The following is a 15563-nucleotide window of genomic DNA, read 5'->3' as shown; positions in this document are numbered from 1 at the left end:
CCAGAGAGCTTTGAATTTTAGCTATTATTAATTTAATTTTTATTAAGGAGAGTGCCCATTTTATTGTTTGTAACTTAGTATTCCAATCCTTAGCTTTTTCCCCATTTCCCTATTTCCTTATTTCCTTGAACGTTCGTGGAGATGGCATGGAGAAAAGTCATTACCATTAACCATATTGCAACCAGATCCATGACTATGACAACCAAAACAAAGCCAAAAGGGATTAAAACACCCTCTGCCATGGCATTTTTTTTTTAGATGCACTTTTAGGCCAAGTTCTTTCTAGAGGTTTGTCTGCCTTTAGTTTTTTTCTTTCCAGCCATGGTTGCTGAGCTGAGCCAGCCACAGTATAAGGAAGCCATGCTTGTGTCCCCCTCCTGTTAACCTGCTGCAGCAGCCAGTTTTGTTAAGTCTCAGGTCTGCCCACAGTAGGCTGTCTTGTTCCAGGGCCTGTTTAAAAGTCTCTCTTAAAGAGACAGTAATTGACCTGGGAGTTTTTAGGTTTTAAGTTTGTGTTGTATCGCTGGGAGCTGACTCCCCTTACCAAATTATGATAAAGTATGACTTAAAGGGTATGGAGACTTAGATTAGTTGGAAGCCATTTGTTGTTGTATATTAATATTTATTGTTGATTCATCTGGAGTTAAACAGTAGTTATTCCTAATTCAGCTGTATATCCAAATCACCACACAGAGACTAAGATGTATTTAGTTAACCTAGAAAAAAATGCTGGGCAATATTTACTCTTTCCTAAACTCCAAGCCCGCATAGTTTCCTACCATTCAGGTTTTACCTAATATATTTGCTTTTAGTCATATCTTAGGTCTGGTTCATCTTTCCACCTAGTTCCAAGACCCTCCTCATGGTTCCAAGTTTGAGTCTGCTGATCTCTGCCCTCCTCGTCCTACTCACTTCCTTCTCACGGTTCCAAGTCCTTTCTTGCTGACCTCTGCCTTCTACCCCCACTGGCTTCCTTCTTCTCCCTCAGGACCAGGATGTCCCACCCTATTTTCTCCATTGTACAAGATTGGCTGGTTGTTTAATTGACAGTTACAGAGAACAAATGATGGCGTGTTTACATAAACTTCAGACAGGTAATGTTTAGAATAAATATTACAGTGCAATGTCCAGATTGAAACCAGATAGTGAGGGAGAGGAATCAGCATTGAAAGAGCAAGGTGACCTTCCACAAGAATATTATACCAACAATCAAAAGTGAGGTAGATATAATGTTATAATTCTATGGCCTTTGACTGTGTGTCTGCTTTCAGCTAGTGTGATATTTTTATTACTTCAAATCTAAAGTATATTTTGAAGTCAGTCATTGTATGGTTTTCAATTTGTGGATTTATTTTATTAGCTCGACATTGCTTTGGCTACATTATGCCTTTAGTAGCGTGTTTTGGTCTCTGTGAATCTTTTTTGCATTGGAATTTTGATAGAACTTAAAAGAAACTATATATTCATTTAATTGTATGTTCTATTTTAGCTGATGTTTCTATCTCTGGTTATTGTGTCTTATATAAGTATTGTTGAACAGATATTTCAATTCTGAGATTAAATTTATTCCTAAGAAGTTTATTATTTTGTACCTATTGTGACTGGATAACTTTTTCCCCCCAGAATGTACATGATATTGCATAAAATGAAGTATTGTTAATTTGCTACTACAAAACTTTACTAGAATAGTTTTATACGTTCTAGTAGATTTTACCTTTTTAATAGAGTATTTAGTTTTTTTCTGCGCATCTCTGGCTATGAACATATATAACTTCATTCCAATTAGGATGCTCTATATTTCCACCCTTTGCCTAACTGAACTTGTTAAACTAGCACTCTATTTAATAAGAATAGTCAAATTCAGCATCCTCATCTTTATGATTGTAACCCTTTCAACATATCTCAGTTTTACATGGTATTGGATGTGAGTTTTTCTACCTGTCACTTTTACTACTTTGAGATATGGTACTTTTATGACTAAATTATTGAGACTTTCCATTATTAAGTTATTCAAAATATCACTGAATACGTTTTATTTTAGATGTTTGAAATGATCATATAAATCAGGTTCTTCATTCTGTTGGAATGTTTTATGTACACAGCATTTGGCTCTGTCCTTAGTGTAATGACTGGAAGTAACTCTTTGATTTTATTTAGCTTTTATATTCTTGTTAAGTTTAGATTTGTACTTGTGATGTTTATTATTTCCTTTCTTCTACTAATTTTTGTGGGGGGCTGATTTATGGTTTATGTTTTACTTAGACCATGTTGTCTATTGTTAGGTCATATATTTGAGGTGTTAAAATAAAATTTCAGAATTTAAAGTTTTAGAAGCTTAATGAAAAGTTCATCTAATGAAGAATGGCATTTGGGGTAGTTATTAACAGCTTTATATAGGACAAGTGATTATTTTGTGTGTTCTCTCTAAAATGATATAAAACAAATAATCACAGCATCTGTAAGATGATGAGAAGATAAAATATTCCTACTATCAACCATGCCTTAAAAACAAATATTTCTCTAAAAAAGAAAGCAAAAACAAAGAACAACAAAAAGAAAACAAAAACCTAGAGTTCAGAATTTTAAGTTAGTGAATCTTTCTTACTCAATTCATATTTTTGTTTCATCCGGAAAAGCTTTCCTGAAATACTTAGCTTAAAAATAACTACTGTTTTCTGCATTCTCCCATTTGATTTTGTTCCTTTTTCGACTAGTGAATACACTGTGGATATTTGTTTCCATGCATATCTGACTTCTATGTTTTAGAGGTTAGGTGCTGGTGAAATTATGACTACAAATAACAAAACTAATTATGGAAACCTAACACAAAATAATAAGAGTAACACTTGCCATGTATTATATTAACTAACACACTGCACCCTGGTAAACAGTTGTCTCATATTCCAATGTGATTGATTTCTGCCATTTTATACACTGTTATATATAGAAACAGTGTTATATATAGAAACAGTGTTTAGTGTTTCTAAAGGTTTTGAGAATTCAAGCCAAAACAAGCCATCTTTCTTGGTCAGGATTAAAATTAACCTGGCCTTGAGTAGCATATTAGTGAAGAGTAAACAACTCATTCATGCTGGTGAGCATTTACGCTTTATACAGAAAGTTAAAATCTTACTTGAAATAAGGTCAATTGTTACCTCTTTTTCATGTTAAAATGGGCCAGAAGTGGAATGTCTCACATGACAGGCTAGAACTGCTTTGTAAATACATTAAGAGAATGAAGGTCTTTGTAGTCACATGTCATTGCAGTTTTTTATTATTGTTTTGTTTGTTTGTTTGCTTTTAATTTCCACAACAGTTTTTAATTTGCAAAAATCTTCTATTATCAATCTGTACAACTTGATAAACTTGTCTTTCCTTCTTTCTTTCTTTCTTTCTTTCTTTCTTTCTCTCTTTCTTCTTTCCTTCCATTCTTCCATCCTTCCTTCCTTCCTTTTATTAAAGACAGGGTTTCTCTGACTAGCTTTGTAAACCAGGCTGATCTCAAACTCACTGAGATCTTCATGCCTCTGCCTCTCTTAGTGCTGGGATTACAGGCTTGTGCCACCTTGCCCAGCTAAAATTTGTGGTTTTGACTTGCTAGTTTTAGGAGAAGCTTGAGGGTTAAACCTTGAACCTATTGTAGAAATAGACCTCACTTAGTCAATGCCTACATGCAGAAGTAAATATTTCACCAATCAGTATATTTCACACACAGTGGAGACAACTACACCTGAAAAAATATTTTCCACTGATTTGCAAAGCCTAATATATCCCTAGATCTTTTTGTTTATTTATTTAAATATATGAGAGAATATACTGTGGGAAATTTTTAATCTAAACATGGATGTAAAGGAAGAAATGCAAGGAAATGGGAGGAGACCAAGGTCTAAACTAAACTATAACAGTGCACATATTACTAAACTTTAATTGAAATGCATATTTCTGGTTTCAAATATAACTTCTAAACTGTTTAAGTAAAATCTAAAATTATTTTTCCCATTCATAGTAATGTTAAATTCTGACATATATTCCATATATGAAGTAAGAGATATAGACTATAGAGACATGAAATTGTACTGCTGCTTCTAAACTTCAATCCATTCTAAACTAGTTTATGTACCTTATAACAAATTTTATATGAATTATTTTAGGGCCTAGCAAAATAAATTATGAGCTTAACAATTAAAAGAGATTATAATGATAAAGGATCTGGGAAAAATGAACCAACAATAGTAACAGTTATTTGTCCACTCATTAAAATATCAATTACCATAATTGTTCCACACACTTCAGTAATCGAGGAAGAAAGACATTGAGTTATAATGTGATGTGGCTGGGAACCAAACCAAAAAGTAAAACTTAAAATTAACTTCTGTCCTCTCCATAATGCCTAATGCATATTCATTTAGAAGGGGCAGTCCTATAGACTCTAACTCAGTAGTACAATCAGAGAGCCTTAGATAGAAGTGTAACCCTGGGGGTGGAGAGATGGCTCAGCATGTAAGTATAAGATTACATCATTGTGCATTTCAATATTTAGAAGCTTCCCATTATTCTTAGAATAATGTTCATACTATAGGGTGTTTACTACATTGCTCTTCTTGCCCTCGACTTTGTTGAACTCTTGCTTTGTCTCTGAATGTGACCATTCCTACCTTGTTATCACTTTATACTTAGTCCTTTAACAAATAGAATCTAACACACTTTTTTTGTTTTAATATCTTCCAGGACATGACATATATATATATATATATATATATATATATATATATATATATCAGGGACAATGTTTTATTCCCGACTCTATTCAGTCCCATAATAAAAATAGTTGCATATTTTGGGGTATTTATGTAAAATATACAGAATCCTGAATGAGTGAGAAAACACCATGATGTTTAAAATTAAGTTTCTATATAAAACTTAGGAACTTCAACAATATTAGCTAAGATTTCTATATGGCAGCAATCTGGCAAACTTATACACACACACACACACACACACACACACACACACACACAAACGGTATCTGCTCTATTTAGATGGTCCAAGTCCAAAATATTGGCCAGGTGTCTCCTCACCTGCATCTCAGGATCTTTCTGTATGTTTTCTATTATTGGAAGAATTGAGTTCCTTATAGTTTCAGTGCTGAGATCTCTGTTTGCTTCCTGAAGAACATTCTTAGCTCCTTATAGCAGTCTAATCATAATGCATGTAATCCTTTCACCTTTAAAATCATTATTAATTTATTATTTTTATATATGTTTTTATTATTGTTGTACATGTATGCACACATATGTCAGCAAGCATATGCCATGGCACAGGACTACAAATCAGAAGAAAACACTTTGGGGAATTGGTTTCTCCTTCCAGGGTATGTGTATCAAGTGATTTTATTCTCTGAGCCATCTCACTAGCCAATATCCTATTGTTTTCAAATTGACAATGGTACTTTCTTTCAAGCTCTTTTCCTACTTGGATCTCTACATTCTTCTGCCAGCAACTGGGAAAAGGTATCAAGTGACTTGGAGGCTGACTTTGATAGTCTCCCTCTACAGAATAAGCTCTGCCCATGCAACCTACCTGAGAGAATAACACATATTTTACCTCACAGGTTTCAGGGTTAAAGAAGGTTAGAGTGAAGGAGCCATTAGAAATTCTGCTTACCAAAATCTCAATTGTTCACAATACACATAATTCTCCAAATCATGTGTTTTTCATTCATTAAATATCCTTTGCAGATTCCCATTGTAACTGTTGCAAAATTTCAATGAAATATATTCTAATATTTTGCATGTTTTATAAAATTCTACTTTATAATTTTGCATTGTACAAAGATACCATAGACATTAAGACCAACTGCAGAATCCAACATCATGTATTGTATTTGTTTCATAGAATATACTATTAAAAGATTATTTCTACCATATACAAAAGGAAACAGTGAATTACTGACTTCAGAAAAGGGTTTCGTGAATAGGGATATGGAAAGAAATGGCATCTGCAGTCCTGAAGACACCTGATATACCAGTATCAGATGGAAGGGGAGGAGGTTCTCCCCTATCAGTGGACTTTGAAAGGGTCAGGAAGGAAATGAGGGTGGGAGGGTGGAATTGGGAGGGAAAGAGGGAGTGGGATACAGCAGGGATACAAAGTTAACAAACTGTAACTAATATTTTTTTTAAAAAAAGAACCGGACACAGGAAAGGAGTGATACAAAAAAAAGAAAAAAAAAAAAAAAAAAGAAATGGCGTCTGGATAAAAGTATGTCAATATAGAGTAGAAGTATATTTTTGCTTTGAATTTACAAGTGTTCGAAATCAGAATGGTAGAAGCACATGTTATAAAGATCTTAAGGATTTCTATCATAAAAGCATTTTAAGTCTGTATGCGGTGTGTGTACTTGTGTGTGTATGCATGTGTATATGCACACACATGACAACTAGAAGTCAATATTTCATGTGTATGTTTTTCTACCTTGCTTTTTGTTTTGTTTTGTTGGTGTGCTTGTTTGTTTGTTTTGAAACAAGATCTTTCACTGAACCTGAATTTTATGGGTCGAAAAGACTAACTGGTCAGTGCAGATCCTTTTGCCTTTGACTCCCAAGTGCTAGGACTACAGGTGTGTACTACTGTGTCCAGTTTGTTATGTGGGCTCTTAGGATCTGAAATCAGGTCCAAGCACATTATCAATTCATCTCCACTAGGAATGCTTCTTTTCTGTATGTTATGTTGTAGTTATTACTTGACTGTCTATATAGTTTGCTGACAAACCCTAAGTACTGTCTCATTCGTTTATTTCTTTCAAAACTTCAGGCACATACATATTTTCAAAAGTAAATATAAGTTATTTAAGAAGAGAAATCCATTTCTTATATAGTTACAGACAGAAAACAGAACTTAGTAGGACAGAAGTAGAGTCATTTCAGTCTGATGGCGTTTTCTGTTCCAGGATCCATCTAAAGTTTCCATATTATATTTAGTCCTCAGTCCCCTTAGTTTCCTTCATGGATGTTTTTCAAACATGAATTAAACATAACATCTATAATGAATTACAAACTTAGAGTAGGCCTGACACAAAAACCTACTTTTTTTTTTTCTCAGTTTCCTCTATTTCAGATTCATTACCTCTGTTTAAAGACTTTATTCAGGGAGTTGCATCAGAAATTAATTTTGTACCTGTGGTAGCAATGACAAGCAATTCCTTTGTAATGCTGCACTTGGCCCGACAGGCCCGAGCCCACAGGCCCAAAGCCCCCCAAAGTCCAGGGTCACGGGCTCACCCGGAGCAGCCCCGGCAGCCGCAGTGCATGCACTCGATGATGCGGCCCACTTCCAGCTTGCTTTTGGGAACGCGGCAGATGCAGTTGGTTCCGAAGTTGGTGTCTCGAGTCTGAATGCAGCGCAGGCAGCACAGGTTCTCATAGCCCTGCTTTTTCCACTTGGCGATGATGAGGTTCTTGTCGGCGTAGCCTTCTTTAATACAATACTCGTACAGCTCTCTGCTGATGGCTTTCCTTCGGTTAAAGAGGTCGAAGATGTAACGAGTTTTTTGATGGTGGATCCTGAAGATGGGCCACAGAGACTCCACTTTCCGCTTTCCCTCGTGGGGCTTAGTTTCAGCCTCTCTCATCTTCTGATCCAGTTCATCCAGCGTTGGTTCAATCAGCTCCCAGCCATCCGGCGGCGCTTTCCGGCTTCTCTTGACTTTGGGCATTTTCCAGCCGGATACCTTTGGAGCGCTTTCCTCTGAGGATAATATACAAATCCCCGGTCTCCGCAGTTACAAGTCCGTGTTCTTGTCCGGATTTGTCAATGATTCTGGGACTTTGTGGGGATCACTTTTCCTCTTCGGCCCCCTGTCTCATCGGAAGCCCAGGCACCGAGGACCGCGGCTTCTTTAATGATCCCAGGCGCTCTTATAATCAAAAACCTACTTTTTTTAAAACCCCACTTCTATATAATTTTAGATTGCTGGGGAGAGTGCAGTGAAGAAGAATGAAGCTAACTACATGGAAACTCATTAATGAGCTATTGGTAGATGAAGGGATGTGTATTACTGTACTAATTTATAATGGTAGCTATTGAGAAAACAGTTTTAAGTAATATCTAAGGACAATATATCACCAGGCTTATAGAATGTGTTTGATGTTAGAGTATTAGAAACAGAGAAAGTGGCACGATATCTTAACTTGGATACCGAAATAGCAGGTGGTTGTTATCAATATTTGAAACAGTATATTCAATATTCCGGCTTTGGCTGGAGAAAGAACAAAATAAAAATTTGATTAATGTTTTGGCTGAGTTTGAACAAGTTACTTGGCAATCATGTTAAAATATAAAATATCATGTTGGATAAAATACCTGAGGCTGATAAAAAGGTCTGATGCTTTGCACTGCCAGTAACTGATCATGAATGGAGTACATGTGGCTGTAAACTTAGAAAGATAAACATTTAAATAGGAGTCCTTTGTTGCACTCTGAAGGATGGATGAATGACTCTTTTGATGTTTTGTGACTTTAGAAATGAGCTTGTCCTCTGTTCTGTAATGGGTCCTTAGAATTAATTTGTCTAATAAATGTTGAGAAAGGCAGCTTTGGTGGACACTATAAGTTCTTGCTGAGTATGTCAAGAATGCAATGCTCTGATTGCTCTTACCACAAGACATTTTCAGAGTGGACTTAAATGGAACCATCTTGAGGCATGGGCAAGCTTATATTTGCTTTAAAAACCACTCATTTGTTCACCTCCCCCTGAGGGGGAAGCAGCCTTACCAGACCACAGAGGAAGACAATCTAGCCACTCCTGGTTAGACCTAATAGACTAGGATCAGAAGGAAGGAAAAGAAGAGCTCCCCTACCAGTGGACTTGGGGAGGGGCATGCATGGAGACGGGGGAGGAAGGGAGTGATTGGGAGGGGAGGTAGGAGGGAACTACAGGAGGGATACAAAGTAAATAAAGTGTAATTAATAAAAAAATTAAATACCACTCATTATGCAAGCTTGTACTTCTTCACTTTTAATGCAAAACTATTAGGTCTATCAATGTCATAGTCAAGGACTGTAAGCATCAATGAAATAACAAAAACAAGCAAGTTTCATTTATTAGCTTTTAAGAGGACTACAATAAAATCTTGATTGAGTAATATGTTATGAAGCTTTTTGAAAACAATGAATACCATACACAAACTTAAAAACTTGAAACTGAGATTTGAATGGGAATGGAGAGTACATATGGGTTGTGGGGAAATTGGAAAGAGTTGGCATTAGAATATTTAGTATGCATTATAGACATTTGTGAATTGTCAAAAAAGAAATTTATTTGAAAATGGTTATAAAATTGGAGAAAAGAATATCAAATATGGGAGATTAAACAGGCATTTGTAGATATGTATATAATCATGTACATAAATGTGAGAAATAAATAAATAGAAAAAATTAGAAAACCAAAGCATATGAGGAGTCTTAAGACAAAAAAAAAAAAAATTGACAACCATCTACAGACCTAAGGAGGACCCTATGGAGGATGCTTAAATCTCACCCAGAATGGCAAACAGGATAGACAACAGAAGCAGTGGAAGACAGGAAACAGGATGGGAGCCTGCTATAGAGGGTCCTCTGAAAGTATCCACCCAACAGGGGATAGAAGCAGATGCTGAGATTGAAGTCCAAACTTTGGGCAGAGCACAGGGAGTCTTATCGAAGAAAACAGGGGTGGGGAAAGAGGGACATGGAGGGGATAGGAGCACAAGGAGACCAACAAAGCTAAAAGATCTGAGCCCAGGAGGTCTGAAAAGACTGATGCACCAATGGAGGACCATGTATGGAGAGGGCCTAGACCCCATTCTCAGATGTAGCTGATTGGCAGCTCATTCTCCATTTGGATCTCTGAGTGAAGGGAGCAAGGGCTGCTTCTATCATGAACTCAGTTGGCTGCTCTTTGATCACTTGTTCCTGATGATGTGGCCTTACCAGGCCACAAAGGAAGAGGATACAGGCAGTCCTGATGAGACTGAACAAGCTATGGGCAGATGGCAATATTGGAGAACTCCTCCTTTCAGTGGACTAGAAGAAGGAGATGAGGGGGAAGAGGGAGGAAGAGTGGGCCTAGGGGGAGTTGAGGAAGGGGTCTTTAATCGTTATATATAATGAATAAATTGTGAAGAAAAATTAAAATTAAAAATGATTAAAATTTTAAAAGATTAAAATATACATGGCCCCCTCAGAGGCCTGAAGAGGCTGCTAGATTCCCTGGAACTGGAGTTATGGGCTGTTGTAAGCCACCCAATATAAGTGTTGGGAACCAAACCTGGGCCTTCTGCAAAAGCAGCAAATGCGCTTATTAACTGTGTCATCTCTCCAGCCCCACATTTTTGTTTTTGTTTTCATTTATTTGTCATTTACAGAATGAAATAATTCCTTTACTTTGGGTGCCTTTGGCTTTCTAGTTCAATGCTAGGTTATAAAAAAAAAAAATAACAAAACTAGTCTGTGAATTTTTTTTTCATACTGAATATTCACAGTAGTTTGTATGAAGACAAAACAACTGAGAAGATTATTTGAAGGAATGTAACTCTTCACTTAAAGCACAAACACTAAAAAGGTTTTTCATTTAAGCAGAAAAGAGGCCAAGTAAATTTATTGTTCTCCAGCCAATAAAGTCTTCATTGCTGAGAAGGTTGAATGTTCCTTCCAAATAGGAAGTAAAAACTGCACCCCATGCTACCCCAAATAGATGAAGGATGAGCTGGTGGACATGGCCTTGAGATGAGATTTACTTAGACTTGTCAGAAACACCAGGCCAATCTGTAGCTCTCTTTTTGTCCCTTCAGCCTGATCACTGAGAATTTTCTTATAAGGTATTATGGAACAACAACAACAACAACAAAAAAAAAGGTATGGTATTACTAGTGCCAGGTGAATTCTTCCTGAACATTAACTTGATTATTTCAATTTGAGTTTAAGAAGTTCATAGAGACGCATAGGCTGGAAGATCAGTGCCAGCGGCATTTACGAGGTACATTTTGGCATTTTTATTGTTGTTTAAATCCTAGAATTTGCAGAGTAATATTTAAAAACATTTTATTTTACGACAACAATATCAGTGTCTTTTACTATCTGTATTTGGAGTATATGGAATGAAATAAAACTAATGAAAGACATTAGAATCATAAAATTTAATACTTCTACTGTTCTGGATTGAAAAAAGCCAGAAACAAACCTTCTAAATTTATTTCACAAATATAAAATCTGTCTTTATACTTAACACGTAACAGTAAGTATATAGACTAAAGAGTTAGAAACACATCCAGAGGACCATGCATAGAAATAACCTAAAACCCTGCTCATATGTAGCCCATGGCAGCTGAGGCTCTAAGTGGGTTCCCTAGTAAAGGGAGTATGAGCTGTGTCTGACATGAACACAGTGTCTGGCACTTGGTTCAACTCCCCCTGTTGGGGACAGCCTTATAAGGCCACAGAAGAAGACAATGCAGCCAGTCTTAATGAGACCTGATTGGCTAGGGTCAGATAGAAGGGGAGGAGGATCTCCCTTGTCAGTGGACTAGGGGAGGGGTATAGAAGGGGGGGAAGCGGGAGGGATGGAGGTTCTGAGAAGGGGGCTACAGCTCGGATACAGAGTGAATAAATTATAGTAAATAAATAAATAAATAAATAGAAACACACCCAGAAACTATTTAAACTATTTAATAAAAATGGTTATTTGAAAAGTTATAAAGAAAAACAATGCAATATAAGATAGAAGAGAGAGAATGAAAGAGAAAAGATATTTCTAATATGTCATGTAAAGTAGACTTTGAAGATTACAGACATCTATGGTAAGGAAGACACCACCATGGAGTTGGGATGTTCTGTCAGGGTTGTGTGGCAGAGGCTGTCCACTCCAGTGGGAATAGAATGTAACCTCCGAAGAAAGATGCATTAAAGAGCTACCCAGCAGGTCAGGCTCCAGAGGTGAAAGGATTGAATACTGGAGAAGATCTCAGGAAAGGGTGCTGTAATATGGAAGGACCTGGAGGTGGGCAGACATCGAGCTCCTCTGTCATGTTGCCTTTGAGATACCACAGGCTTAGGACAACAGAGCCTAGGGCCAATATCTACAATTTTATTTGTTATTTATTTACTTGCTCTTTATAGACGTGTTCTCAGTGCTTTGACTACCAGTGGCATTTATTGTCTGAGAGCCATTTTATAATAGTGAGAAAAATAAACTGGAGGCAGAAGGTGTCTTCAAGTAGAAGGAGTAAAAGAATGAACTAGACAAATGTTCATCAGGGCTCTAGTCTGGCTGTTCTATCTACCAGTCTTATAAAGAGAACTGCAAGCTCAACATTCAGCAAGTCTGCTGAAGTATTATATGGTTGGAGAGCACAGCTGGAAAATAATTCCTAGTCCTTGAAAAATAACCGTTGGTTATGTTGTTCCCAGTTGGTACATCTACTTTCAGTACAGTATCTTATTTTCATACTCTGAAGGTAGTAGAACATATAGAATAGTCTCATAAATGATAGTACACAGGGAAAAAGTTCTTGCTAATAAGTACCACCATGATAAATTCCAACGGGACAGTGCTGATTTGAGTGTGAGGTACACTGTCCCAGAAGATAATTCAAGCTCTCAGAATTTCTGATAAATCACAAATCCTTCCAGTGCCCCCAATGATGGACTGTCCAACTGTCCCATTTTACTCATTATTGACTGAAAGGAGTGTAGCCATTGATAAATGTTTGCAAAGTGTAAATTAAAATAACCTAATACCAAAGCTCTTCTCATCAGTTAAGATCTACTTTTCAACTCAAATGATGTCAATATAGTGGCTTCTACAGATCTCATCTTACTTGTGGGATCATTCCCACTACCAGAATGAGCACCAGCCACCTGATTTCCCTTTCCTTTCCTTTCCTTTCCTTTCCTTTCCCTTTCCCTTTCCCTTTCCCTTTCCCTTTCCCTTTCCCTTTCCCTTTCCCTTTCCCTTTCCCTTTCCCTTTCCCTTTCCCTTTCCCTTTCCCTTTCCCTTTCCCTTTCCCTTTCCCTTTCCCTTGGGTTTTCTTTTCCCTTCCTTCCTTCCTTCCTTCCTTCCTTCCTTCCTTCCTTCCTTCCTTCCTTCCTTCCTTTCTTTCTTTCTTTCTTTCTTCCTTTCCCTTTTCCTTAATTTTTAAGTATTTTTATTCCCTCCAATTTTTTTATTGGGGAAAAACTATAAAACATTTACAGTACAATGTTTTCAGTCATGATTTGTAGTGAACTGATTCCCCAATATATATTCCAACTCAAGTCGACTTACCTTGTTACACTCAAAAACCTTCTTCTGCATGTGTTGTCACTTGAGTTTTTCATCTTGGCCATTCTCATGGGTGTAAGGTGAAATCGCAGGGTTGTTTTGATTTGCATTTCTCTAATGGCTAATGAGGTTGAGCATTTCTTTAAGTGCTTCTCTGCCATTCGATATTCCTTTGTCGAGAATTCTCTGTTTAGCTCTGTTCCCCATTTTTTAAGTGGATTACTTGGTTTGCTGCTTTTCAGCTTCTTTAGTTCTTTATATATACTGGATATGAGTCCTTTGTCAGATAAAGGGTTGGTGATGATTCTTTCCCAATCTGTAGGCAGTCTCTTTGTTTTAATGACGGTGTCCTTTGCTTTGCAGAAGCTTTTCAGTTTCATGAGGTCCCATTTATTGATTGTTGCTCTTAGAGACTCTGCTGTTGGTGTTCTGTTCAGGAAGTTTTCTCCTGTACCAATGAGTTCTAGGGTATTCCCCACTTTTTTTTTCTAACAAATTTAATGTGTCTGGTTTTATGTTGAGGTCTTTAATCCACTTGGACTTCAGATTTGTGCAGGGTGATAAGTGTGGATCTATTTTCATTTTTCTACATGTGGACATCCAGTTGGACCAGCACCATTTGTTGAAGATGCTATCTTTTTTTCCATTGTATGGTTTTGGCGTCTTTGTCAAATATCAGGTGTCCATAAGTGTGTGGGTTTATTTCTGGGTCCTCTGTTCGGTTCCATTGATCCACCATTCTGTTTCTAGGCCAGTACCATGCAGTTTTTAAAACTGTTGCTCTATAGTACAAATTAAGATCAGGGATGAAGATACCTCCAGAAGATCTTTTATTGTAGAGGATTGTTTTAGCAATTCTGGGTTTCTTGTTATTCCATATGAAGTTGAGAATTTTTCTTTCCAGGTCTGTAAAGAATTGTGTTGGTAATTTGATGGGATTGCAAACAAGCTGGAGAGGTTGTGGAGAAAGGGGAACCCTCCTTGATTGCTGGTGGGAATGTAAACTTGTACAACCACTCTGGAAATCAATCTGGCGCTTTCTCAGACAAGTAGGAATAGCGGTTCCTCAAGATCCAGCCATACCATTCCTGGGCATATATCCAAAAGAGGCTCAAGTACACAAAAAAGACATTTGCTCAACCATGTTTGTAGCAGCTTTATTTGTAATAGCCAGAAGCTGGAAACAACCCAGATGCCCCTCAACTGAAGAATGGATGCAGAAATTGTGGTATATCTATACAATGGAATATTACTCAGCAGTGAAAAATAAAGAAATCCTGAAATTTGCAGGTAAATGGTGGGACCTGGAAAGGATCATCCTGAGTGAGTTGTCCCAGAAGCAAAAAGACACACATGGTATATACTCACTCATATCGACATACAACATATGACAAATCCACTAACATCTGTGCATCTAAAGAAACTAAGCAAGAGAGAGGACCCTAACTAATATGCTCAATCCCCATCCTGAAAGGCAAAGAGGATGGACATCCGAAGAAGAACAGGAAACAACCTAGGAACCTACCACAGAGGGCCTCTGAAAGCCTCTGCCCTACAGACTATCAAAGCAGATGCTGAGCCTGATGGGCAACTGTTGGGCAGAGTAAATGGAATTTTATGTAAGAACTGGGAAATAGAGCTGGAGAGGACAAGGTCTCCACAAGGAGAGCAAGAGAACAAGAAAATTTGAACACAGGGAACTTCCCAGAGACTCATACTCCAACCAAGGACTATTCATGGAGATAACCTAGAACCCCTGCACAGATGTAGCCCATGGCAGCTCAGTCTCCAAGTGGGCTACATAGTAATGTGAAGAGGGATTGCCTCTGACATCATCTGACCGGCCTGCTCTTTGATCACCTCCCCCTGGGGGGGGAGCAGCCTTACCAGGCCATAGTAGAGGACAATGCAGCCACTTTTGATGTGAACTGATGGACTAAGATCAGAAAGGAGAAGAGAACCTCCCCTATCAGTGGACTTGGGGTGTGGCATGCATGCACAAAGGGGAGGGAGGGTGGGATTGGGAGGGGAGGAGGAGGGGCTTATGGGGGGATGCAGAATGAATAAAGTGTAATTGACAAAAAATTTTAAAAAAAGAAATTAAAATTAAATTTAAATTTAAAATTAAAATTAACACGAAAAATTAAAAAAAAAGATAATTTAAGAACCTTAAATGACTTTCAAAAGTGGAGGAAAACATGGAGTTGTTAATTTACATGGAGCACGTCTCGCCCCTGGGGGCAATGGTCTGCTAAACCTACTCAGA

General features: G+C 37.4%; 1 protein-coding gene across 1 annotated transcript; it reads right to left on the bottom strand.

Annotated features, from left to right (window-relative positions):
• Positions 1 to 7111: 7111 nt before the first annotated feature.
• LOC132651475 (protein BUD31 homolog) lies at positions 7112 to 7911 on the bottom strand. The gene has a single exon (XM_060376707.1). The coding sequence runs from the start codon at positions 7712 to 7714 to the stop codon at positions 7277 to 7279; it is 438 nt and encodes a 145-aa protein (XP_060232690.1). The 5' UTR covers positions 7715 to 7911; the 3' UTR covers positions 7112 to 7276.
• Positions 7912 to 15563: the final 7652 nt, after the last annotated feature.

The sequence above is a fragment of the Meriones unguiculatus genome, assembly GCF_030254825.1.
Source record: "Meriones unguiculatus strain TT.TT164.6M chromosome X unlocalized genomic scaffold, Bangor_MerUng_6.1 ChrX_unordered_Scaffold_30, whole genome shotgun sequence".
Taxonomy (NCBI): domain Eukaryota; kingdom Metazoa; phylum Chordata; class Mammalia; order Rodentia; family Muridae; genus Meriones; species Meriones unguiculatus.
Note: the sequence above shows the minus strand (reverse complement) of the source record. Positions and strands in the feature narration are given on the sequence as shown.